The sequence below is a fragment of the Rhinichthys klamathensis genome, unplaced genomic scaffold (assembly GCF_029890125.1).
Source record: "Rhinichthys klamathensis goyatoka isolate OS25496 unplaced genomic scaffold, OSU_Roscu_1.1 h1tg000275l_1, whole genome shotgun sequence".
Classification (NCBI taxonomy): Eukaryota; Metazoa; Chordata; class Actinopteri; order Cypriniformes; family Leuciscidae; genus Rhinichthys; species Rhinichthys klamathensis.
The window spans coordinates 2,904,503-2,930,818 of record NW_026606794.1 but is presented as its reverse complement, the minus strand read 5'-3'; the positions used below and the strand labels follow the sequence as shown (position 1 = coordinate 2,930,818).

At 40.0% G+C, this 26,316-nt stretch overlaps 1 protein-coding gene across 8 annotated transcripts in view; it reads right to left on the bottom strand.

The window, feature by feature from the left end:
* The window catches only part of sox6 (SRY-box transcription factor 6), a 158,825-nt gene that overhangs the window by 114,708 nt on the left and 17,801 nt on the right, over window positions 1-26,316 (bottom strand). For 4 of the 8 annotated variants that reach the window (XM_056268736.1, XM_056268734.1, XM_056268737.1 and 1 more), the window contains exons 3-4: window positions 19,562-19,632; window positions 9,406-9,456 (exon numbers count right to left, since the gene is read on the bottom strand). The exons of 2 other annotated variants lie outside the window; for them this stretch is intronic. In XM_056268736.1, coding sequence (XP_056124711.1) covers window positions 9,406-9,449 — 44 coding nt within the window. In that variant the 5' untranslated portion in view covers window positions 9,450-9,456; window positions 19,562-19,632. The remainder of the gene's footprint in view (window positions 1-9,405; window positions 9,457-19,561; window positions 19,633-26,316) is intronic. 2 more of the 8 variants (XM_056268741.1, XM_056268742.1) reach the window with 1 other exon arrangement.

Below are 26,316 nucleotides of genomic sequence, written 5' to 3'. Positions count from 1 at the left end.
CTAAAAAAAAAAAAAAAAAACTCTACGGTCTGTGACGGGCTTCCTCAGCATGTTGTAAGTAGCATTACATCGGTCTGCTCCATTCTGTAACACGATCCGTGCAGCAGCCGCAAGCAGTTAGAACTTAAGTGTAGTCATGTTGACTAACACCTTCGTCTCTCTTTCTTTCCTTCTTTTCCACCATGCTCTCCTTTTCCTGGCAGGGGAAGACACATGCATCATGACAGGCTTTCAGAATGAAATCATTAACTAAATTGCTTTCTTTTAAAAAACCACAAGTGTGTGACGGGGTGGGTTGTATCTGTCTCTGGCTGCTGTCCACCGCTTTTGGGTTCGGGCTCGGCCTCTGTTGTGGTTCACGTCGCCACAGCCATCCCACTCTGTGCGGCGGGGACCGGGCTCTGTGATTTTCCTGGGCTCCTGTATGAAATAATCGAGTAATCTCAACCCCACTCCCCGAATTCACAAGCCCTGCCTGCCAGCAGCACAAAGAGGCCTTTTGTGCTCCAGAATGTGTGTGTGTTCTCAATACTGACTGTATGGATCATCATCCCTGAATCAATCAAAAACATATTAAACAAATACACATTTTGAGCTGGGCCATTCAGCAGAGGGTTTGTGGGAAGAGTGAGTGAGCAGTGAGCAAATTAACACCACTTCTGTTTGTCATCGAAGCAAAGAGCAACCCGGATCGCTAACGTATTTATGAACGAGAGTGTGGTGGTGTATGATGCGCTTTTCAGTCAGAAAAAGGCTGAGAGAAAGAGAAAATTGAAAGCAAACTATAAAACAAAAGAAAATGTCCATGTGCCCTCTGACAGCAAGGAGGTGAATGACCCAGGACAAAAAAAAGAGACTGTAACATCTAGTCTTTGGTAACATTGTATCTGGCACAGAAAGACTTGAATAAGCAAAGCAAACAGAGGGAAAGTAAATAGGTAGCGAAGGCCAGACAAATATTTGATAAGCGGATAGGTATTGTGGCAGTGTGGGACGTGTGGCACAGGTCTTCCCTCCCCTCCTCCTCCCCTTTATCCCTCTCAGTTTCTGCGTGCGAGGCAGCAGATGTGTCTTTCACAGCCTGCGGAGTGTGCAACCAATCGGCAAACAATAGCTAGCCACTGACAAAGGTCATCTTTCGCAATCCGCGCGTTATCAGAGACTAAAAAAACAGCGAGCACGCAGCAAGTCTGTGCTCAACGCACGTCGCATGGCACCCTGACTGTGTCTGTGTGTGTGTTTTAACCCCTCACTACAATGCTACTTGATCCTTCTTAATAAGCCAATTACACAAGTTTAAGCCACCTCTTTGACCTCGAGTTAAGCTAACAGTTGGTGTAAACAAGTGAAATCCTATTAACCTAATAATATACACGGAACCAGGCGGCAGCGGCCAGCAGTTCAGGCGCTAAAGCCTCTTGGAGTCTTAACTACACCGAGTTTGGTCCACCGGAGCAACAGTGGACATGAGCTTTGTGCTCCCAAAAAGGGTCATAAGTTAATCCGCAGCGGATATTAGAGTACTTGTCAGAATGGATGTGCTAATTTAGCTAGCCTGTATTAAGCCTCTCCACTTAGACGCCTAAAAACAAACACGTCCTCTGTCATTACATTAATACACATTTAAGACTGGAAACTCCTGAAATGAACACTAATTAGAGCTTAAATAGAGCCCATAATTCAGCAGTTACAAAGAAACAGAGCGAGTGCCTTTTATCTCACTAGTGCTGTGGCTAACAATTTAGCATTGTGTTGATGAGCTCGTTTCATTTACTGTGGCGGCACTTAACTTTCTAACTGTTCCTCTTATGATCATAGAGGAAAAAACTAACTTGGGGATTTATTTTTTATGAATCCATCTTTTAAGTGTTTCCTCTTGAAATCGAGAGCTGCATTATTCATAAAAGTGCTGCATTTTAAAGGCGACAAACAACACATTTTATGCAGCGTTATGAAAGCATAATGCCGGCAGATGCTCCTTCTGTTTTGTTCTGATGTCACCTCCACAGCAAATGGAGACAGTTTTAGGGTAAATATTTAACAGTGGGCCATTTAGCTACATACAATTTAAGCATGCAGGGAGTGTGTGTATGTGTACTTCCCACCAGGAGTCATTTCGGGGGAGTACTGTATAGACGGCTCACACACTGTATTCTTACATTTTAGTGTTAGTGCTGGTTTAGCTTATTTTACTATAATGTTGTAGTGCTAGAGGCATACATGTATTCAAAGCACCATAACTGCTTATTGGTGTAACCACTCCCTGTGCGGCTGTTTTCAGTAATAAAAAAAAAAGAAAAAAGTTTTCTAACATTGATAAGAAGAGTTTTGGGTTGCAGCAAATCAATATATTAGAATGATTTCTGAAGTGATCATGTGACACTGGATGACTGAAGACTGGACTAATGACAGCTGAAAAATCAGTTTTGCCATTACAGAAATAAATTATATTTTAAAATATTAAAACATAAAATGGATATTTTAAATTGTAATAATATTTCACAATATTACTGTATTTTTTATCAAACTATTTTTTCACAATAGTAAGGAACAAATCAACATTTTGGGGTTGTTATTCACTGAAAATCTTCATGAATTTATGAAAAAAAACTGTTATAAAAAAGCAGCGTGAACATCCTTCAAAACGTCTTCTTTTGTGTTCCACAGAAAAAAAGAAAATCATACAGGTTTAGAACTAAATGAGAGCGAGTAAATGACAGAATTGAAATTTTTGGGTAAACTATCCCTTCAGCAGCTCTAACTGTTCTTGGCTTAAGGGGAAAAAAAAGTTAGAAAAAAGTTTGTGACTGACAGGTTAGGTAATTTAATGCTACCACTTCACTGGGCCGTCTACTTTTAACACTGAGTATCTCTTGGCCAGTTAGTGAGCATCTGTCTGTCTCTGTGTAATGTGGTATGTCACATTATGAGCTCAGGAGTCAAGTGTAGATTACAGCACTCTGTAGCACCCTTGCTATTAAACTGTTGGGAGAGCAGCTTGACATATGCAGGGCGAGAGGAGGTGTGTTTGTGTGTGTGAGTGATTATGTAGTGGACCCAGAGGCCAAGGTTTGGAGACAGAGAGCAGCTTCAACAATGTTCAAGCACTTACTTTATCCTCTCTCTCTCTCTCTCTCTCTCTCTCTCCCCCCTCTCTCTCTCTCTTTTAAAACCGTGACACCCTTCCCCATCCAACTACCACCTATCAGTCTCAGAGTTTGCATCATGGTCCCTTTAAAAAGACCGGTCAGAGCGAGCTGGGGAAAATACCTCATGCTGAACAATTTATAACCTCCCAGCAGAGACCTTATTGTGTGTTTACAGTAAAACCGTTGGTCACAATGCTTCATCAGCTGACCTGGCCTGAAACTGAGCCAGAAAACTCCATCTTATAGCACACACACACACACACACACAGGCATACACTCAGGGAATAAAACAAAGGCACCATAATGGGATCGCATAGGTCTTAATTGAGTTCGCCCCTTTCAAGCGTGCTATTATTTCCGGCTAATGGCATCCACTGGCCCTCTCTCATTACTTGAGTGGGTCTTGAACAAGCCTCTCGTTTGATACAGTTAGAGTTAATGCACTATGAACAGATACACTGCTAGTCATCAGCGATCTGCATATTCAATAACTTCCGTAATTACAGCTGCAATTCATCAGATCCAATCTGATTGCAGAGGGGAAGAGAGAGAGAGAGAAAGTGAGGTTTGATTCCTGGAGGACACAATCTAATCACAAAACTAACATGATAATTGAAATATAAATTGAAAGGGTTGGTGAGCCATGCACAACTGTGTTGAGGTAGAAAGGGCGGAAGTACTTGTGCCTTGAAAGCAGAGGAGAGGAATAAAAGATTCTGATGCAGGGAGAGGGAGAGGGGGAGAGGGGGGGGGGGGGGGGGGGGGCTGGAAGGCAAGCTCAAGGACCAGTGAGTCATCACAGAGCAGTTTTGTTAAGACTTATTGTGTTGAACGATGTAAAGGACAATCATGAACCATTTGGCACGTCACAAAATATTATTGTGAGCCAAAAGCCATTTTAATATAGTTTATATTTATATTGATTTTGATGTGTGTGTTAAAAAAGGATTTGATGTCTGTGTTAAAAAAGGCATATAGATACAAATTTAAAAAGTATGATGAAAAAGGAGATACAAATTGAGAAAAAGTCTTTTGTCAAGGCCCTTGTATTCTAGGGTGGCTTAACTAAGAACTGTTTTACATGCCAAACTGATTCTCTCAAATGAAAAGTAATCATAAAAATTCCATTTAGAATTTAGCTGAGTCACGCTCAGTACAGAAAACAAGAGGTTCACACAATTGTGCAGGTGGGTGGTGGGGTTCATCATGTGTTCACATAATTTCCTTTCCAATCCGTTTTTCAACCGTCGTCATGCAAAGCAGAGAGCTTTACAATCTCTCCCATCTGCTAGGCTCCTCCTCAGCCCTCAATAACAGTTACTCGGTAATGCCAAATTCATTAACCTGTGCTGCTGTTACAGTGGCCCTGACCATAAATTAGGTTAATGTGAGCAGACATATTCCACTGCTAATAGGGGATATAAAATGAAAGAGGGACACAGAGGGACAGAGATTGTAGATCATAAACATATTGTCCCTGACAAAAAGCTCTAATGGTTCTTTGTTCGCTTGCATGACAAATGTTTTTTGAAGGACGGACAAACAGTCTGGAAAGATTAATGTACAAATAATGTAATATTAATATGATATATATATATATATATAATTAATATACATATTGTGGGATTAAACTAAACATTTTCGCTTTTATATATTCTTACAGAAACTTTTATTGTATAAATTTACTTTAGTATAAGTCACACTCGAAAATGTGGGATGATAAGACAGCATTCAAATTCTGATAAACTACTACAAATGTGGGATGTCAGAAAAATATTATTTGTAGATACGCCCCTACTTATGTTGGACAATTGCTGTAAATATAGAAAGAGGAGGGAAAAAGTTACGTGCAGGCAAGAAAACTGCTAAGGCCGCTGTTATAAGGCGAACAAAGTGCCAGGAACACACAGAGCCATGCAGAAACCTGTTCTCTCCTCTGCCCTCCCTCCCTCCCTCCCTCTCTACACCACTGCACTGGGAATAAAGATGGGAATGACTGGAGGACGTCCAAACAACATCTGACTGCTCCTTCTAATTGGAGAAGTTATTTTCTTCCAGATTTTAGGCATAAATCTAGTCTATGTTTATTCAGAGTCAGTTAGGAACAAGTAGGTTTTGGCCGTGCAGCACTTTTGTTCCTGCTTGCTAAACTGCATCGCTTCCCTCTGTTCCTCCCTGTCCATCTCCTTTCAAGAAGTGTCGAAAGGAGCCAATCTGCAGGTCCCACACCCATGACGGCGCCGAACGAACGTAACACCCAAAACAAACTGCTATTGTTCGGGGAGACACCGACATTTGCTGTCCTTGGATTACATGACGACCTCTCGTCTCCTCTATCCTTCTCTAGTCTTACCAAACAACTTTTACCAAAGAGCCTATTAGGCCAGAATTCCACTTTGTTGTTAAAAAGGGTCTTGTCCTTTCAGAGCGCTAGCTCTTTCACTTCTATTTTTCAATCAAAGGTGGTGGAGGAACACAAGTTCATTGTTCGTCTCGCAGATGGAAGCTGGAGTTACTACGGCAACAGCTCTAATCCCTCTTTTTACCACCTTTCTTTATATTATTGGCCCATCAAGTGGTACCTTTTAACTCAGGAGCTGGAGGGGCCAGCGGCGAAGCTCCCTCAGTCTAATTAGCTGTGATTCTTGCCGCACAGTTCATGTTGAGCTAATCGAACATTTGCAAAATAATGACATACCGGGAGCAGCTATTCCTTCTCCTGAGGCCCTGCTATAAGAATAACAATAATGATTCTATTATGGAAGAGCGGACTTTAAAACGCCATTCGGACACCATAACAGAGAAGGTAATTGTGCTGGTGTTGTCCACACAATCAACAAGCTATTGTTGGTGACTTGAAAAATAAAGGAGCACAGAATGGGTGCCACGGTGATTGGTCTGCTCTGCCATGCAGGGGCCCATGCTGAATTGTCTGGCAAAGAAGGTCCTTGATAGAACACTGAAAAAAGGGCTTGGATGAAGACAACTGTCTGGCTTTTCTCTTTTATTGTGTGTCTGGGCCTCTTTCTCTCACCGCTTAAATAACCACCAATCCGCATTAGACCACCACTATTCATTTATTAAATGGGGCTGGGCCACTGAAGAACATATTTTGGGCAAAGGGGGCTTAGGTTGTCTCCTTGTGCTAGAACCATGAAGATCTGAGCCCATGTTTACACAGAATTATCTCTGTGTAAACTAGTTTCAATAAAAAAATGACCCTGCCATTCTGATCTATTCAACAATAAAGCAATATATGGGCCTAGGTTACAAATTTCCAGCCCAGCTGTCACAAAAATAAGGCTCATAAGCCAAACTCAAACATGTCAATGAAATGACTGATAGCTATAAACAAAATAACTAACCATAGAGAATAATATCAATTAATCATCAGCATGCATGGCAAATGAGCGACAGTCCAGAAGTGCTGGAATCCGATTAAATCACAGCACATTAAAAACTTAAGAGATTTTATTTTCAGCTGCTTCTTTTTTTTCGTCTTTCAAATCTAGGTCAATATGGGCCTGAAAGTTTGAGTCAAATCTGAAATGAGTTTTTGAGAGTGATGAAGGCAGTTAGTCATTTGAATCATGTGCTGACTAGTGTGAGAACGGATCTTTGTTTGCGCGAGCAGAGGCTGAGGGGAGAGGGAATGCTAAGTGGGCCCCCTTTGCCTAGTCAACCTTCAGTGTGCTTCATTTATCTTCATCTTGTTAGAGTAAATTAATTAACAATCTAGCTGTTACACACTTTCTCCTTTCATTACATCAAATAATGGCAGAGATGGAGGAGGAGGTCCTCTCCTCTGGGATTAGCCTAGAACTGCTGGAGACATCTCTCTCTCTCTCTCTCTCTCTCTCTCTCTCTCTCTCTCTTACACTTTTCCTCACTCTATTTCTCCCTCACTCACTCATTCCCACCCGTGGGCAAAACTTCCCAGCTATCAATTATTTGACCTGATCAAAGAAATAAATGTCACTGTCCATTATGCATGTCAATGAAAAATAAATAATTCCATTCTGCTTCTTTTAAAAATTAAATGAAAACAGGGCCTTCACGTTTCTCTGTTTTCACTGTCAATGAAAAAATGCAAATAACTTTTAAATAAAATATTATGTGTGTGTGAGTATTGCTCAGGAACAAATTCTCAGCACCTAATGGAATTCATTCGAAATTTCAAGATGACTATATTGAACACATGTGAAACCGGATTGGTTGGGAGAGTCTGACTCTGACTATTCATACTATTCGTACAGTACACAAATGATTACAAACTAGAAACTATTACTAGAAAGTCATTTTCTGTTGTCAGATTTCATGCTATGACATAAAAAGTTTTTTGACTCATTTCTGATCTCTCAGGGAGAAAAATTATCACTTTAAAATGACATTCTTATCTACATTGGCTTCCTTATGTTGCTTCTCATTTGCACATGGTTACACATTACCTTCCAATGTGGCAGGAAGTGCATTAGGAGCATGCAATTATACATTTACTTCAGTTTAATCACATGATTACTCAGAAAAAGAATGAAGGGAAAATGTAATCTTTAGGATGAACTAAAATTGGGTGCTCCATGGTAAGGGTTTTGAACATCTTGAAGGATTAGCGATAAGGTGTCACTAACTGTCCTCTCTCAACCTACTGCCCCGTCCCTCCTCTTTAGCCTTGCCCCAAGGTATATGGTTATCCTCCTGCAACAGGTGGCTGAAGTCAAACACAATCCTCCATTCTGTAGCATTAAAGGAAGAAGGCGGGCAGATAAAAGCATCAAGCTGACAATAATCCAGCATGCTCAAACAGATCCCGCCAACGGCGATCTAAGTGGGTCACATGTATGCCAACAAATTTATCAGCTGGAAGAATGCCTGAATGACAACCTAAAACTATTACAATAGGTGAATTTGAACTTCCAAACTGATGTTACTTTACAGATTCATTCATTTTTGCCACAGACTGTCCAAAAAACATGTGATTACTTGCAAACACACCGGAAAGACTCATGTCTCGGGTCAAAGCCTGCAGCCGTCTTCCATGTGGATATGCAGAAGAGATCAGAGATCCTACCGTCTATTCTTCTCCTTCAGGGTCAGTGAGTGCAAATCAGTCTCAGTAATCCTCAAACGTTCAACTAATCACTATAGTGGTGTCTCTACCTACAGTAATACTTCTCTGCTATTATTTAAAAACATATTGGTATAAAAAAGTTTAATAGAAATGAATTAAAAAAAAGACAGTGGCTTCAAAAAGGCATATAAAAAGGCACAACCCAATTCACTGCATTTCTGTAAAAAAAAAAAAAAAAAAAAAAAAAAAACCTTCAGAAGACCAGGAACTTGTATTAAATATTTCATGTGGATTTTGGGGAGAGAAAAAAAACATTGTGTTTTTATTTTATTTTCATTTTATTTTTATCTGAAATCAAAACGAATAGCTATTAAAACAATTGAATAGCTATTAAAAGAACTAAAAATTAAATTATCATTAATTACTGAATAACATCCATTCGTTTTTATGGATTCTGACATCTTGGAAAGAGAATAAAAAATGCTATTCATTTAATCAACTAAATTACCTTTTGAAAAAAGAAATCAAAGGGGATTCATTAGCTTTAGCAAAGTTTGGCTGACAGCAGCTTTGAAAGGCAGATGTTGCTGCTGCTGTTTTTAATGAGAGATCACTAATTAGGGTTGCTAGCTATTCAAGTGTGGGGACGGTGCTTTGCACAGAGAGAGAACAGCCAATGGCTAACACACTTGCTGTTTTTTACTTCCTCTGCGCAGTGACACACAGACACGCAGCACAAATTCTTAATTAGAATCACAGGAAGGGGAAGGGGTAATGACGTCCTTACTCGTTTTGACTGCGGTTATAACACAAACACACAAAACAGGAAATGGTGAGAATCACAAATTAAGCTCTGCCCTACTCCCAATCTGACCAATCAGTGAGCTGGGGCAGAGAGGAAGGTGACAGACATGTGCATGCATTAACTGACTGAAAGGGTCTGGGGTGGGTGGCACAGGGTGTATGAAGGGTGTAATGCTTTAGGTCTGATTATCTACAGGGAGGGAGTGTGAATGAGTTACACTTCTGAGCTAAAACTTGCACACATACACAAACACAGACTGAGACAACACATCATCCCACAAGTTGGCTAATAGTAGGAGGTGTGATATCGGAGCTGTGAAAGGACAGATGAATTCAGCCCGCTGGACCCCCTGTGGCAACAACAGAAAAACTAAAGCAACTAACCTCAGTAAAAAGCTGCTACGCAGAAAGCCCTCCATGTTCAGCATTTGGTTTCTGTAGCAGGAGAAATACACAGAGAGCCATTGTAACTGAGCGAGCACAAGTTAGCATGGCAACTTTAAAACAGTAACAGAGGGGAGAAAACAGACAAAACCACCAACACATCCTCGACTGTCCCTGAAACATTTTTATCTTCCAAACCAAACGCAAGGACAAAGATGTAACACTCCCCACAGCTCCACTAATAGCTTTTCATCCGTCTTTTCAGAGAAACAGACATTTGTCATTAGTGTACATGGTTTTCCAGTCCCATTTTTGATGATATGTTATCGTATGACAGTGGTTCCTGGGCTCTGCTCCTCCCAAAGCAGCGTGTGGTGGTCCAGCTGTGGACCATGTGTGGTGGGGCCGTGGCGGCTTCTAGAAGCTGGACCACAGGGGCCCACACGGGCCCAACTCTGAGCCAATGCTGGGCTGCGCAACCGCAGGGAGGCGGGATGATGTGGTCATGATATCACTACGCACAGAGGCTGTTCTAAAAGTCTAATGCCCCAAATTTGGGGGCACATGTTTGAAAATTGTCTCCAAAGGGTTTGCAGTAGTCTCAGTTTTTGGTCCTTCCAAGACATACATACACATATGACTTATAAAGATCAAGGGTGTGTTTGTATAGTAAAATAACTGTTATGCAAAAGACAATGTAAAGAGTCAGTGTAATGTGGCCTAAGGCAGAAAGATAAAATAATAAAAATTATAATACAATTATTTTAAATATATATATATATATATATATATATATATATATATATATACATTTTTAGTTAAATAAATAAAATATCAATTATAGTATATAATTATATATAACTAAAAATAGTGAAGCTTCACTCTGCATCAGTCCACTTTGGTCCCTCCTGGAGCAACGACGAGAGATGATGCATTTCAGAGCTGTTTTTAAAAAAATGCAATACTGCAGAACCGGAATTCATCAAGTGCTGAAACTAATTAGCGATTTCTCTCATGCTCTAACACCCCACTCCCTCTCTCACATCATCATCATCATAAATAAGAGACACATCAGAGTCAAAAGACATTCAGTCTTCTGCCTCCTAAATGCTTTCGCTTTCAGTGACATGGGTGTAATTTGCCCCATGCCTCTCCCCTCCCTTCATCCTCTCTCTCTCTCTCTCTCTCTCTCTCTCTCAGTGGTGAGTTGTGCTGCTGTGGATGGGTAGAGACAAAGCCACTGAGAGAATGGAAACAGTGAGATCAGAGAACCCCAAGGACACTGCGCCTTTCAGGCCGGCCAGCACTTAGCAGGCCAGAGGACCCGTAAGACCCTCCGAGACTTTTCTCACAGTCAGGTGTCTGGGGGTGTTGGGGGGGATGGGAAAGGAGTGTTTTCGGCCATGGGCGCTCTGCTCACATAATACCCAAGTGCTGCCACAGCAGTGACAACGCGAGAAAACAGTAAAAACGCAACAGAGGCAATCAAGCGTGTCTCCTCACTATTCCAAAGGAAGTGTTAAAAACACACACACACACACACTCACACGCCCCTCCTCTCACACTCTATCTCTCTCTCCAACTCTTGCTTTTGTTGGGGGCAGTAAGAAGACAGCAAAAACACAAGCATTCTGACAGTGTCTGTCTCTTTTAGACAACATGCTCATAGTAACGAGTAACGGTTAGATTTAAGAGTGTTTTGATTATCAGGTCATTTTAATAAAACAGAGTAAGGGATATGAAACATGCATCTAGATTTTCTAGTTAGAATAACACTATAAATGTTAAGTGAGATCTGGAATAACTGGCCTACATGGTAAAGGCCTAAAGCACTTTAGGAAATAAGGGTTTTTCCATTCAGTTTGAATTCTACACTTAATGGGTGAATCTCATGAAAATGTGAGATTCATTTTGACCCCAAAAAAATGTAATGAAGAAGATTTTTTTACACTGTGATAATGTCATAGCATCTGTTTGTTTGTTTGTTTGTTTGTTTGTGGGGGGGGGTTCCCCAGATTGTTCTGCAATTATCAATAGTGAATCTAATTTATGCGATTTAAAAAAAATACTGTATTTGTGTGCTTAGCTGTCATTAAAAAAATGCCTTAAATATTCTAAAACAGGCTTCATTTTCTTTAAGCAAAACGGAATTTATAATGAAAATTTGAAAAATGTAAATGCTAAAATTATTATGATTATTATTACATTTAATAAAATAATAATAACAATTGTTATTTCTAATTTAAATATAATAATGGACAATAATAATCATTATAAAAGAACAATATGACTAGGAGATGTTTTTCAACAGGTTTCATGAGATTCGACTTGAAGACCACTCTGCGCAGTAATACCTCTTCTTGCAGTGTAAGAGTTCATCACTGTAACAGTAGCGTTCAAGTGATTCGTTTATGTGTCCCCCTCAATTTTCTTACCCTCTGACTGCTGCGTTACCTCAGCTCTCTTGCAGCTGAAAAAAAATCGCTGTAGAAATTGAGACAACTACGATCCCTGTGTGTGAGGATTTTGCTGCGGTTTACAGGCCGAGCTGAGGAAAAAGTGACTGAGCCACACAGTATTGTCTCAGCATAACGAAAAGAAATAAATAAACAGAGTAAAGCGAGGCTTAAATTTAGAACAGACCGTGTTTCAAGGGCAACGGTTTGTTGAATGAAAAACAGCGAAGATCAACATCAGCGTTAAAAGTCAAGCTCCATGCGCCTTTTTCTCCCAAGACCTGCCAAGAACCGCTTCTGCCCAAGCGAAGTCTCCCACCATCTGCAACAAATGTGCTCCATTAAAACAGTACCATATGGACAACAAGCCCTCGCTATTAACACGGCTTCTGTACGGCCTCCCTCGCTAACGCAGTGCACATTTCAAACTTTCAGTCAAATTGACTGGCTGAATTAATGTAGTGCCATGGAAAGTGGGTGGGCTAGGGCCAGAGATGGAGATCCCAGCGATTCCATGACTAAACTTATTCTACATATTACAACAAATCTCCTCTATAGATGTTTTCCAAACAGCAGAGGGGGAACGGAGAACCAGACAAATTCATTTTCGACAGTAAAGACATCTTGCTTCATCTTCATACACAAGAAAAGGCCACAAACCAGATTAACGGCTAAAGTCTTACAGGACTAAAGTTTCCAAAATTAATCATTTATTCCATGAAGAAGATGACCACGTCTTCCTCCAGCATGTCAAGATGGCACTGATTAAACGCAGAGGGTGTGGGATGTGATAACGGGACGTCGTGGCGCTGCCCCTCTTCAGCGAATCAGAGCGAGGCAGACTCAACCCGGCTCCACCCACAGACTATAAAGCTCTTCTATTCTTCAGTGCACATGACGTCATAATTTGGAGGTTCTCTTCTGTAACACGCACACACAGAGGACACACATCAAATCAATTAGGCCTTTGTGGATTTAACCCGACCCAAAGGTTCACTCGATTTTTGTTTGTTTATTTTTCCTGTCACAGAGCCTTAAACACTGTTCATAACTAGAGTGGGGGGGAAAGGGGGATAGGGATATTTTTCCTCAGAGTGCCGCTCGCTGACAGGTATTAGAGGACAGCACGTGATGTAAAACACACTCTGTGTTTTGACTCATTCAATTTACTGTTCCTTGACTGGTAACAGTAATACTAATCAGAAGCTACTGTGACACAACTGTGCCCTGGAAAAAACGGCAAAGTGAAATGTTGACATGTGGCAATAATAAGGGCCCACATTGTCATGTGATCTCACAGTGCTGACTGGCCTACACCCGAGTGCTCAGGGAAAGCACACTGTGCTTGGGTGAAATGCAATAGAGAAGGTTTAATTGAGGATGTAATAGGGAGTTTACGCTTTTTTGTCACACACAAATACTCAGCCTTGCCCATAATACAATTATTTTTACCATTATTATTTTACTACTATGGATGTCTTCCGTTCAAAAATATAAATTCTTATCTCAGAGCCCTTTTTGTAGCTCAACTGGTAGATTTAGCAACATTGAAATTGTGGTTTTACTTCTCAGGGGACACAAAAGTAGTTATGTACCCCTGTATACCTTCTACATACTGTAAGTCCATTTGGATAAAAGCTTCTGCTAAATGCATTAATGCACTACAGAGAAAAACCATACGTTTCTTTTTAAAAAGGCAGAAATAGATTCGATAGAAAAGCCAAAGCACTACAGTATATATTGAAGTGACTGATGACAGTCTAATTAAATTAGCATTTCTTCCCCTCTCATCCTAGCCACTAAAGGTGTGAAAAGGTTTTGACAGTGCTGGGAACAGGAGAAAAAAAAAATCCCTCTGTCCACAGATCCAAACACGTCTCACGGGTGTCCTCCTGTCACACGAGTGCATACATCTCCAAACGGCATCACAAAAGAAGACGTGACAGAGAGGGGCTTCCTCCACCTCCCCACCATAGCCCACCGGTTAAATACACTCTCGCTAACAGCACCGGTGTCCCATCCCTTAGTCTCAACCCCCCCATGCTCACCCACCCTGATGAGTAGTGAATTAATTTGTGCAGAGCAACTCAACATTAGGAAGGTGTGTTGAAAGGTGTCTGCTCATGTTTCAAATTAAACGCACTGCTGGTCAGCATTAGCACCTAGATGCCCGTCGAGGCTGCGCGCCTGCCTCTGACACTTATCAGAGAGAGAGAGAGAGAGAGAGAGAGAGAGAGAGAGAGAGAGAGAGAGAGAGAGAGAGAGAGAGAGAGAGAGAGAGAGAGAGAGAGAGAGAGAGAGAGAGAGAGAGAGAGAGAGAGAAAAACTGGATTTGCCTGTTCACACTGGAATAATTAGAACATGTCAGGAAGAATTAATTTCCTCATTTTTCAAAAGGATACACAGAAATTACCATGTTATTATATGACAGGGTCCCTGGGAGGATTGTATTAAATTTGATTTCCAGCGCAGCCCACACAACAAATTAAAGTCATAAATAAGATGGAAAGAAGCAGGGCACAGAGCATATGTTTATGGCAATGAGTGAAGCCAGGGGACCAGGAAGAACTATCTTCATTTCATTTTATTTAAATCAGGCCGACACTCTGTGTCTGAATGACAGCGCTTGCTAATGAGGGCTCAGGGTCTCTTTTATATTAGCAAAGAGAAACAGCCACTTAGTGGGTTAGACAGCACGCACCTTTCCTCTACAACTCAACCAGCTGAGCATCTGACTCCCCTAATGGACACATTACCGTGTGCTTACAAACTTACAAGCCCTGCAAAAGGTGAGGTCTCTCTTAACTTGCATCTGCGCAACAAATCAATTAGATCTCAGAAGCGGTTCCTCGTTTCACAGGGGTTTTCTTCCCCTCAGCGCTTTACGCTTCATTTGCCGTTTGGACTGTTGAAGGAGACTAGTTGAAAAAAGTTTAAACGTAACAATGTAAAAACTACTTTCAAGATCGCTGTTCATTCATTGCATGTGAGACGTTAGATTATGTAAAGGTCGTTTAGTAAAAGACTTTAAGGTTTTTTGCAGAAGAAAAAAAGACAACCTGCATTCATTAATGAAATGTAATAAAAAAAACTCCAAAATAACGCTAGGAGTGACTCAAGGTGAATAATATTTTCATCTCAGTGACTCACTAAGCGTTGGGGTGGGCAGTGCACTTATGAATGAAAGCATGAGGGAGAATCTACCCCATTATATGCAGCAGAGGAGCAGAAGTGCTAATTATATTCCTACGAGTCAAGTGGTAATCAGATAGCCTCAGATTAATGCATGGGCATGTTTAATGTGTGCGGATGACCTCAGCACCGTATGCCTTTAAAATCTACATGGGCAAAAATAAACAGATTTCTTTAACAAGTCACATTCCCAACTATTCAACTATTCCCACCTAAAAATATTCTCCTTATTACTGGAACACTTATTTGTGCTGTGGTGATCCACAAATAAAAAAAGAAATAAGATAAGTCAAGATGCGTAAATGAGATAAAGCCAACAATGATATACGCTCTGTCTCTAATAAAGTTTGAGAAGTTGCTGTGAGTCCAAATCAACAGAACAAGCCGTCTTTTCAGATATGATTAATGCAGGTGGCTGGCAAATATGAAAAAATAGCACGACTTTGCCTTTATACATTCAATATAATTAGCAGAAAATATGTAAAAAGATAAGTGAGTGTGGATCGTTTTGAAATGCAGCTAAAAATACATCATATAATGCATAGTTTTGAGTATTACCTTCATCTATAGAAGATTATAAACAATACAAGTTTATTTAGTTAATTATTACTTTTATTATAATTATTAATGAGTTCTGTGTGTATATATACAACAACAGTTAAAAAATATAAATTTGTAAAAATGTATATATTTTTCATAAATATCATTATGATTCAAACATATGTAAAAAATGTATTCAATTATATTGATACTGACAATATATTGATTTATATGCACATTTATTTATTGCATTTTGTTATATTAATGCAAAAAAATGAAAATAATATATATATAATATAATGCAATTCATTAATAATAAAACAAATAAAACTACAATTATGCATTTCTTTCTCAATGTTTGGAAACATTTGAATAAAAAAAATCAGGATTTATATACTGTATTTAGAGTTTCTGTGCGAAATGATAAATTATTGTCAACGTTTCCTTCTCATTCAAGCTACAAGACTTCAAAATTTCTGCTTTTTCTATTAGGGAAAATGCGCTTTGAATCTTTTATATGGGTATTACCTTATAACAATCATGCTGAGTAAGTGTAATATAGAGAGAAGCAAACTATGGGAATGGGCATCATTAGAGCCAAGTGCTCCCTTGGGCCCCACAAACTTTAAATAATTTGCAAATCAATTAACTGGCAACTCTCAACATAACAAGGATTTCACACCCCAGGGTCAGAGCACATTATCAGCTCTGGAGGATTCATGGCATTTTGGGAGAAAAGTTCATGGTTGGAATCAATTCATTTTACAGGACTTTTAGTTATGCATTATGCCCAGCTGTGGAAGCCAGGAGATTAATGTCATGTTCCTCAGTATGTCTATATATAGTCAATAAGAGAACGCCTTTTTACCTTGGTTACTGTCTTTACCTTGAAACAAGGGAAGACTGCCAAGTTTATATTATGTATAATTCTTCTGAAAATTAGATAAAGCACATCAAGCCATCAAAAGGACGATATATTGAATAAACCTTGGCAGAAGTCACTCCCCCAGCCAAGACAGCGTGTTGTTGGGACGTTAGGTCATAGCGGGGTGATTGAAGACTATTGAAAATAGTCTTGCTCTAGATGATCAATGGTCAATTCTCAGACGAAACCAGTCTGGTCTGCTAGACTATACCAGCCGAATGTAGTACAAATAAATGGAGTGTATTTCATTTGAAAAACGTATCCCTTACGACCCTGTGGATTGAGAGGGCACACCAGTATGCGTGCAGAAAAATAGGTGCAGAGCCAGAATATGATGCTCTTGGCGTCACAGAACAAAACCTCATGAGAACTAATAAGAAAACGAATAGATACTGGGTCTTAAATACTTCAGCGAGGATCTCAACCATCACAGATGTCTCAAGACCTTAGGACTTCCTTTCATGACAATAATTCAATTTCCAACAATTAAATCTTATTCTAAATTCACACTGATGAAATTTTATGTTCCATTGGGCCTTTCGGGTGGAAAGAAGAGAACGAAGTTTTTTTTCTTTCTCCCCAATCAGGCTGATGAAATTAAAATGCCGACCCCTTATTGAACAGCCACTCTGACAACAATCAAAAAGAGGGTCAGTAAAGAAATGTAGCTGGGGAGAGACTGTTAATAGATGGGGAAATAACCACCCAAAGGTTATTCATTTTCATTAGGGGTCCAGGAGAGCTGTTTATTTAATTCTTTTTTACAGAAAATTATTCCTGAAGACACTGGCCCCACAGAGACATCAACAGCGAGACACGCTAAATGCAAAATGAAGGAAGGCTCCGGCAGCTTTATTAGATGAATGGCACACACTGACAAAGAGTGTATTCTGCCTGTTCAAACAGATGCCGTCGCCTCTTCCTCAGGTGTTTCCGAATGACTTTGCGCAGGAGTGATTAAATGCCGGGCGCATGCAAGCCACGCGTTTGCCCAAATTACTTACTGCCTCATTTTGTGATTAATTAAACATGCAGATTAAAGTTGCAAAGGAATTTAGATTAATACATGTGTTATAGGTCTGGTAAGAATCAGAGCATTAGGGGAGGAACGATGGACGGGTACATTTCTTCTCTTCCTCATATTTAAACATTGTGAAAACTGAAATGAAAAAGACACTGGACATAGATAATATAGCTTTAATATAGCTTTATCTCTCTCTCTGAAAGCTTGCCCTTTATTTCAATTGCATTTAAATGACTGACATATGTCTTGAAACATATATTTTTTTAATTTCAGATAGTTTGTGTACATAGATTACATAGTTTGCTTAAAATTACTATTTATTTATTTTTAAGATTTAGGTCAGGACTAACCTTAAATCGCGGTACTTCAAATGTCTATTATTACCAAAATGAAGTAAAATCAATTAAGTTTTCAATACGGGAAAAATACAATTTAAGCATTCACTCTTACCCACCCACATACACACACTCGCACTGGTCTAAATGCTGACACAATGCCAACCTGATGTACAGTACAAGGCTTACACTGTTACCCTCAGTGCTGGAGCTGGGCCAGAGCATAGGTCTGATGTTTACTGTTCTAACTCAAGTGGTTCTTTCACCTTCATTCAGCTTAACAATCAGCGTTTCATTCCCTAAATAGAGACCTGACCCTGTGACATATCAATGTTAATATCTGTGTTCACAGGACCGTAGCTGTTGTGTAGTGGTAACACAGACCATGTAACCTCATCCCGAATGGTAAGACTACCACCCGTGGCACTCCAGAAACCACTGATGTTTTAAACATCTCAAACACCTACTCTTACTCAAAGACAACGACACGCCCACTGAGCAGAGGTCAATCTAAAAAAATAAAAATAAAAAATGAAAATAATCGAGGGCGGTATCGTATTTACTCAAAGCACAATTTTCCAATAATAATGATTCTAATAATGATAACGCATGATCGTTCTCCACTTCAGGCTCAGAAATATTAAGACTCTCTCTTCCAGAGTTACAATTCGGGCAGACAAAACCTGCAATCACTTCCGGCCCCTTTCTTATTTCTTTCCTCTGACATCCATTCAGTGCGGACTTAAAACGCCATCGACACACACAACAACCATAGCTTAAACAAAAAAGCGCCTGTAATAGAGCATATTGATCTGAGCCGAAGATGCTGTTTGAATTGAAATCACGGGGATAAAGCTTCTGATTTAGCGTGCGGCCTTGAACTTTGAGCTGGAATATGCCATTCTAGGTGGCCTAATTATACAGGGCCAACAGTGGGGCTTTCTGCACACTAATATAACTCTGTCCTGCACCTCATATCGAAGTGACATTTGAAAAAAGATTAATATGAACTTAACTTTCAGAAAGCTTGTTTGCTCAACATTACCAAGAGCAACACTTTGCCAGATATGATCTTTATTACTATGCTGGAAAGAGAAAACTCCCATTTAAGACATATTGTGGCAGAAAACTGCAGCCGTATATTGACTGTTTACTAAGACCCTGTCTGTGTTTCTTTAAAAGGGGCTCTTTCTTCATTGCTGTGAATGCTCTTATTGAGGGCGACTGGCAGCCTGAAAGTACCAATAACATAGTTGGTATTAGCATAGAGAATAGATTCGCTCTATATGCACCGATGGAAGTGTGTGTTTGAGCGGAAAGTGGAGGTAGGTGCTAACAAGCAAACCAGTTCTTTAAATTACTACTTTATACCTTTTAAAGTAACAAAAAAGGCTATAATCTGCATCTAAATGTTAATATGTAGACTTTTATGTAAGTCACTTGTGCTGTTTCTAGGAAAGTGACACAGAACAGAACAACAAACTCATCATTGCAATCATTTGTGTAAGGCCACCATTTCCTGTGTTGATGAAGCATGTACAGTGGTTTAAAATCAAATCAGACAGACGTAAAGGGATAAGACAACAGCAAGAATAGGACAAAAAAACAAGTGTTAATGGAACAGTGATACACAATGATCATGTTGGACAAGACACATAAACCAAAATATACTGTTTGTACTTACATAAACAGAAAGACTTTATCCCCAGCTCCCAAAGATCACTGGTGAGTTGATTTTGAATTCATGAAAATTACCTACAACAGAACAAAAACAAAAACAACAACATGGTTTAAGTCTGCACAGCTTGCTTTAAATGAGTATATCAGTGTTAGGCAAAATTCAGAATTGGCTTCATTTCAATTCATGAATTAGAATTGGCCACACCCCACAACTGGAATTTGAACTGGAATGATGGGAAGAGGAATTTACTGAATTGAAATTCAAACCAATTAGAGCTGATGCATTCTGGGTAATGAAGTGTTCTTCCACTCATTCTCAAAACTTTCAATTATGATTAAATATATAAAGTATAAACTATTAAATTCTTGCACTCAAATTGGAAATGGAATTCTGCACCTACAGCAATTCAATTCAAATTCAGAAACTAAATAGATACAGGCTACATCACCGTTCAAAAGTAAAGATTTAAAAATATTTTTGAAAGAAGTCTCTTATGCTCGCCGAGGCTGAATTTATTTGATTAAAAAAATGCAGTAATATTGTGAAATAGTATTACATATTCAAAATGTTTTCTTTTCATATTTTTTCAGCAGCCATTACTCCAGTCTGCAGTGTCACATGATCTTCCAGAAATCGAATATGCTGATTTTGTGCTTAAGAGATATTTCTTATTATTATCAATGCTGAAAACAATTGTGCTAAGTATTTGTTTATTATAAAGAGTAACAACAAAGCAGAAGAACAGAAAATTGTGAGAGAGGATGTCAGACGAGTGAAGTAAAGTGAGGGTGCAGGCAGGCGGTCAGAGTCCCAGCAGATGAAGTTAAACAGTCGTTACGCCGCAGAGCCTCCAGTTACTCAGCTCTCTCCCTGAGGGACTCAATCCTAGACAATGTTTAGAGTCCAATTCTCTAATACCTCATTAATCTGTCCCTGCACTGTTTGATTCAACTAATAAATGGCTTTCATACAAAGTACTTGTTTTCTCTAATTCCTCTCTCTGCAGAGCACTAATGATTTATTTAGTTACACGCTCTGCTAGTTCTAGCAGGTCTTCTGAGGTCCTCCAGCAATGCCGGGCCGGCACAACCAAGGCAACACAAACAAACAGACGGTGTACCCAAATCACCGACAACATCCAGGTTCAACATGATCCGACCATATGTGTAGTGTTACATTTCCCTTTTACGTGACAGTAGAAAGAGAAAGAGAGAGAAATAGTGCTGCACAAACCTCACTGATGTTCATTTCACCACATTATTCTGTTTTTCACAACAAGCAGGAATCTCATTACCAGATGATTTATGCAATTAGCCTGCCTCAGCATCACCAATTAAACAAGGACACAGGGGTTTGAGGTCACAGCTAATTGATCCGCCTGCAATTTGCGCCATGTCTGCACCGGAATCTGCCCTCCCGTACGAGCGCTAAAGAACTAAGTCAATGCACAGAGACTAAGTAAATGGCTGTGTGGGAGGGTGGGTTAATAGAATAAACTGAGAGATCTTTGGTCTCCAATGGATCTGAATGTGGCAACCTTGAGGCTGAAAGTGACAATGGGAGAAAAGATGCAGGAGGTCTGACCCTCGTGTGAATGGAAAGCTGTTGTCATCTTAATAGCACCTCTGAGCTGACAGTCTATTCCACGTTCTCAAAAGACCATGCCACAGGCCTGACTGCCTCCCAGTTCACACCGCACACACACAGTGTGTATCTGTGTGCATGCGCTCATGCATCTCTCACAGAGTTAGGCCCAGCTCTCTTTCGTGCCACACACACTTGACAGTGGTGGTAATTCTATAAACGCTTTTCTCTTTGTGAGCGATACAACATCTGACCAATTCCTGTTGTGCTTTCATAAAAACAGCACTGTTTTAACTGCAGGGGGCCAAAAAATAAAAAGGAATTTGAAATTATAATTTGATGCTATGTGAGAAAAATGATGGAAGTAAAAAAGCTTGTGAAAAAGAAAATGGTGCAATTTTATATTCATGTTTTTTTAAGCTAATCATTTGTTTAGATGGGATTGTTTTTGTTATTATAAATAAGATGACAATGATATTAGAAATAAATAAACTAGCGAAATAAGCCCTGACCTACTATATAAATGACTGTGGCAGGCCACTGTAGTGCTAAGAAGAGCTGGATTAAACAGGACTTTCTAATTGGGTGATCATGAATTCATTAAAGAGAGTTCCAATCAGCACCAGCCTGTTTTTATTAGTCACCCAACAGTTTTATTACCGATTCATTGCGTCCGCAATTACCGCTGCGGCTTTCTAACATGTTGAGCTCTGTTTTCTCTCTCTTCCTGACAATGACTGCAGTGATGAAGTAGCTGCGGTTGTACAAATGGGAGCTGAAATAAAGAGAGATGAAGAAAGGAAGAACTGTTCGAGTGGCCGAGCGTCTTGGCAAATTGCTAGACGAAAAGCTAAAGCCCATTAAACCCCATGAGGACAGACTAGGGGGCACCCAAAAACTAATGATAGGGTTTCCTGTGAAATAACCTTTACGCCACATTGCATCAGATGAGGAATTGACCAGTTTAAATGAAAACAGATTTTATTTTTTAAATGTGCTGAATATTTCAATGGGGATTAAGTAGGGTGCTTAAACTCATGTTGGTGAGGCTAATCCATCGACCATGACAGTGACTCCAGCTAGCCCCTCCAACAAACACACTACCACAAACTGACTCCAGGAGCACAAGCCAATGGATACACACAGAGACACACAGACACACAGACACACCTACACACACACACACACACACACACACACTCACGAGTAACTGATTCTCCAAAAAGCCTCCATTCTACATTCAATCATTTTCAAGCTCATAGCCAGCATAAAACAAATGTCTTTTCCTTTCCAGAGATAAACTGTACATTCTTTACATTTCACTCAAGAACAAGAATTCAGAATCAAAAGAAAAGTCCTTTCAGAAACCCAATGAGCCTTCAAATACCAAGCATGTGTTCATCTACAGTAGGTTCAGCTGATTAAATCAATCCTCTACATAACAGAGCTGTGTCTTTGACCATCATATGACGATTGGGAATCAGTGAATAACCTCACATTAGCAGACATGCTTTCGCACGGCATACGCAGGCAGCTTGTTTTAAATATACTTGCAAAAGTGGGAGAAATACAGTAGCGTGCTTTACATAATGCGCTGTAAATGTGTACTGATAAGAGAGCTTTAAGAGGCTGAACTGTAAGGCAAAGTGGTTCAGATGGGTCAAATATAGATGAAATCCTTCATCTTTCTGACCATGGACATGCTGCACTCTCCTAAGGAGGGAACATTTTCATTTGCATCAACTTTGCCTTGGCTTTCTTCTGATCCAGCAACCTGCAAAAAATAAAATCACTTTAAAAAGTCCTATTTCCCCCAGTCCAGAACATGTTAAGAGGGGATTTAGGGGAAGTAGTTATTGGGACAAAAGAGGCAATATCCCCCATCAGCAGGACGGTCTCTTACTTGGTGGAGGACAGGTTATCTCTGTACTAACAGCAGGGCCACTGACAGGGTCTGGAGGATGGGAGAAGAGGCGGGGGTGGGTGAAAATAAGGCAGAACTGAGCCGAAAGACGGGCCACTCACACCAAGCAGTGGCCGGAAGAGCAAAAGAGGTAAAGTGGTGTTTTTGTCAGATCCAATATTCCTACTGACAAAAATAAACTAGTGCGCAGCTGACATATCTGTGTGTGTAAAGCACGAGACCAGTACAGTTGTAAGGCTAGTGCGCCATCATAGCTGCCAGCTCTCACGCATTGGCCGTGAGACACCCGCATTTGATTGGTTTCACACGCTCACACGCCACACTCCCGATTTCTCACGCTGAAGTGTCAACCCGGGCGGTCAAATGCCTGGAAGATGAGTTTATCTATATATCTACCTGTTGAGCCACTCGTGATCGACTAGTTATACCGCAAATTCGTAAAAAATCTCCCGTTATCTAGAGCGAGCGTGCATGCGAGACAGAGATTGTGCTCCAAACCGCGTAGAGCGAGCGAGAGACCTTGCGCGAGCGAGACCGTTTTTTTTTTATTAACTGTCATTTTTAACTTGACCGTTAAAAATTTAAATTTTAAAGAAACATTTTAAAAGCTTTGATGTTTTAAGGTTTATAGAGCGACAAATGCTAGAGAGAAAGAGAGCAAAAAACATGGATATGAAATGCCACCTATAGAAATATATGTATAAGCCTTCATCCATATTTAATATTTATGTTTAAATATATTTTTTCATTTAATAACATTTATTTAACATCCCAGAATGCATTACCTGCGTCGAAATTCTTTGAATTGTAATTCAGTCTTGTAATTGCTCTTCATTTCAATTCAAATTCCAATCCTGTCATGTGTGGCCAATTCCATTTCAATTCAAACTCGCAAAGGGAGAAAATTCTTCAATCTGAATTGTCTCCGAAGACCAATAAAGACCCAATAAGTGAGATTCATGTCAGAAAGAGCAGTGGATTCAAAAAGACCAACTTTCTTTCACTGAAATAAAATAAGACACGTCCCATTTCATTGATCTTCCTCTTTGAATGTGCACATGCTTAGTTTAAGAGGGCTTGCTTACAGCCGAGGGTGTTTATAAAGCGTATTTCACAACTCCCATCATGGATGGGGGAGGTTGAGCTGTTTTTAAATCAAACATCTCCTCTCCTTGGGCTTGCAGACAGCACCGCGACCAAGCCAGACTTTCATGTCTGACAGTGGAGATACATTTCATGTGATTTACTCTGCTGTGAAATAACAACAACGAAAGTCCGTATTAGGGGAAGAAAGGGTTGACCGGCGACCACGGGCCTCAAATCCACCCCGAGAGGAATTTGACTCCCAGCTGATAAAATACAGTCATACCGATTCTCTGTGAAACACACACACACACACTTCAGTAAATGATTAGAATGCAATTGCAGCAAAAGCGGAAAAGCAGGTCCTTGTCTTTTTTATCATTGATTTGGCATCAGTCGATGGAGTTTATTCCCTAGCCATGACACAAAGCACTTTCCCACCCCCCTATTTATCCGTCCCTACTATTGAGTTGGGTTATGGAAACAAACCTGCTTCCCTCTCTCTCTCTCTCTCTCTATTTCCCAGGTAATGTGTTTATTCTCCTGGTCTCATCTTCTAGTTTACGGGGCTGCCGGCCGTTCTCTCTCTCTCTCTTTCTCTCTCTCGCTCTCTTATCGCCCGTGCTCTCACGGGGCATTTTAGCTGCTGAAATCCGGTTCACCACATACCGGTTTTAGAATCTGTGAAATGAGTGGCGAAGAAGCGTGGCCACAATGTCTGCCTGTGTTGCCAATGGCCTCGAAAATGGGTCCGGGAGCTTTTTGTCCAGGGAATGCATAAATGGAAGTTTTTTAACACCTCAAAGAAAGGCTGTGCCTTTGTGTGGCCAGACGAGAGAGAGCCCTGGCTCTCCTGAGGAGGCAGACATGCTGAGTGCTACAGGACAAAGAACCCAGAGCCTGAAGCAGCAGGAGCACACATACACACACCTGCCTTGCGCGCACACACACACTTTTATGGTATAATACGCACACAATGGACATGAGAAACATATATGTGGATAAAGGCAAGGACATGCACAAACAGGTCCAGTATGTGGGATAACACAACAAATGATTGCTGAACGTTTGAACATTCACTCACTCACATGAATCATTTCAGAGAGAATATTACTTGTTTAGTTGTTTTACTGTATGGGCTGCAAAAAAAAAAAAAAAAAAAAAAGGTTCCATCTTCTGGTGTGTCAGACTTTTTCAATTGACAGCACAATTTTTTCAGCAGTTGTGCAAATGCCTGATAAACACTAAATTGAGATATGCAGCAAAAATCTTAAAAAATGTTGTCACAAAAAGCTTTTATTGATCATATCCAGTCCATTTGTGATATTCAGAACTTTACACAGTTTAGCCAAATAAAATAGGTATTTTATTATATAAATGATATACAATGATTGTGCAGCCACAGCAAATATTAAGATAAATTACACAGATGCCGATCAAATCGTATTCATAAAACATAAGGAGATGAAAGACATTATGTGACTGACTGATAACTAAAGCCTGAAAACAAGTTAAAAGAAAATTGATTGATGTGCCTTCTACCATTGGAAAAAATTATTCCCATACAGATTATCCCTTATTGCAATTCATTTGATTTTGTTTTTCAGACAAATATAAAAAGACAGGTCGTGCAGACAATCAGAGTGGATATGCTTCGGCTGCCTACAATAAGCATTTAAATGCAAATATGTCTGATGCACAAAGAACCTGCAACTTCTGTCAGTGGCAACATAATCAACCTGCAATTGTCTCCTGACTCAGAGTCATTTCCAGTGACAAGGTCTAAGCAGCAAGCATCTGTATTCAAATTACTGCGCTATTTAAGGCCGCAGCCTGTACAGGGATATTTTTCCAACGGTAAGCCGTGCTGAAAGTCAATCATATGGTGAATTACACCAGAATGGAATCAATCGATCCAGAAAAGATCAGGTTACATCCAGGCCCGGCGGTTGCACACAAATTATTTGTCTTGTTCTTGTTCAGACGCAGGAGCATGTGTATGGCAAAGTCCCATTTTTCAAATATTACATTTGCAATTGAATTGAAACCTTCATGGTTCACATTCTCTATGAATGAACAGAGACAATTTAAATGAAGAGACGTGGTCAAGAACACAGAAGGAGAAAAAGGAGTTGTGTGCAGAATTCTCCATTAGAAGAATAGAAGA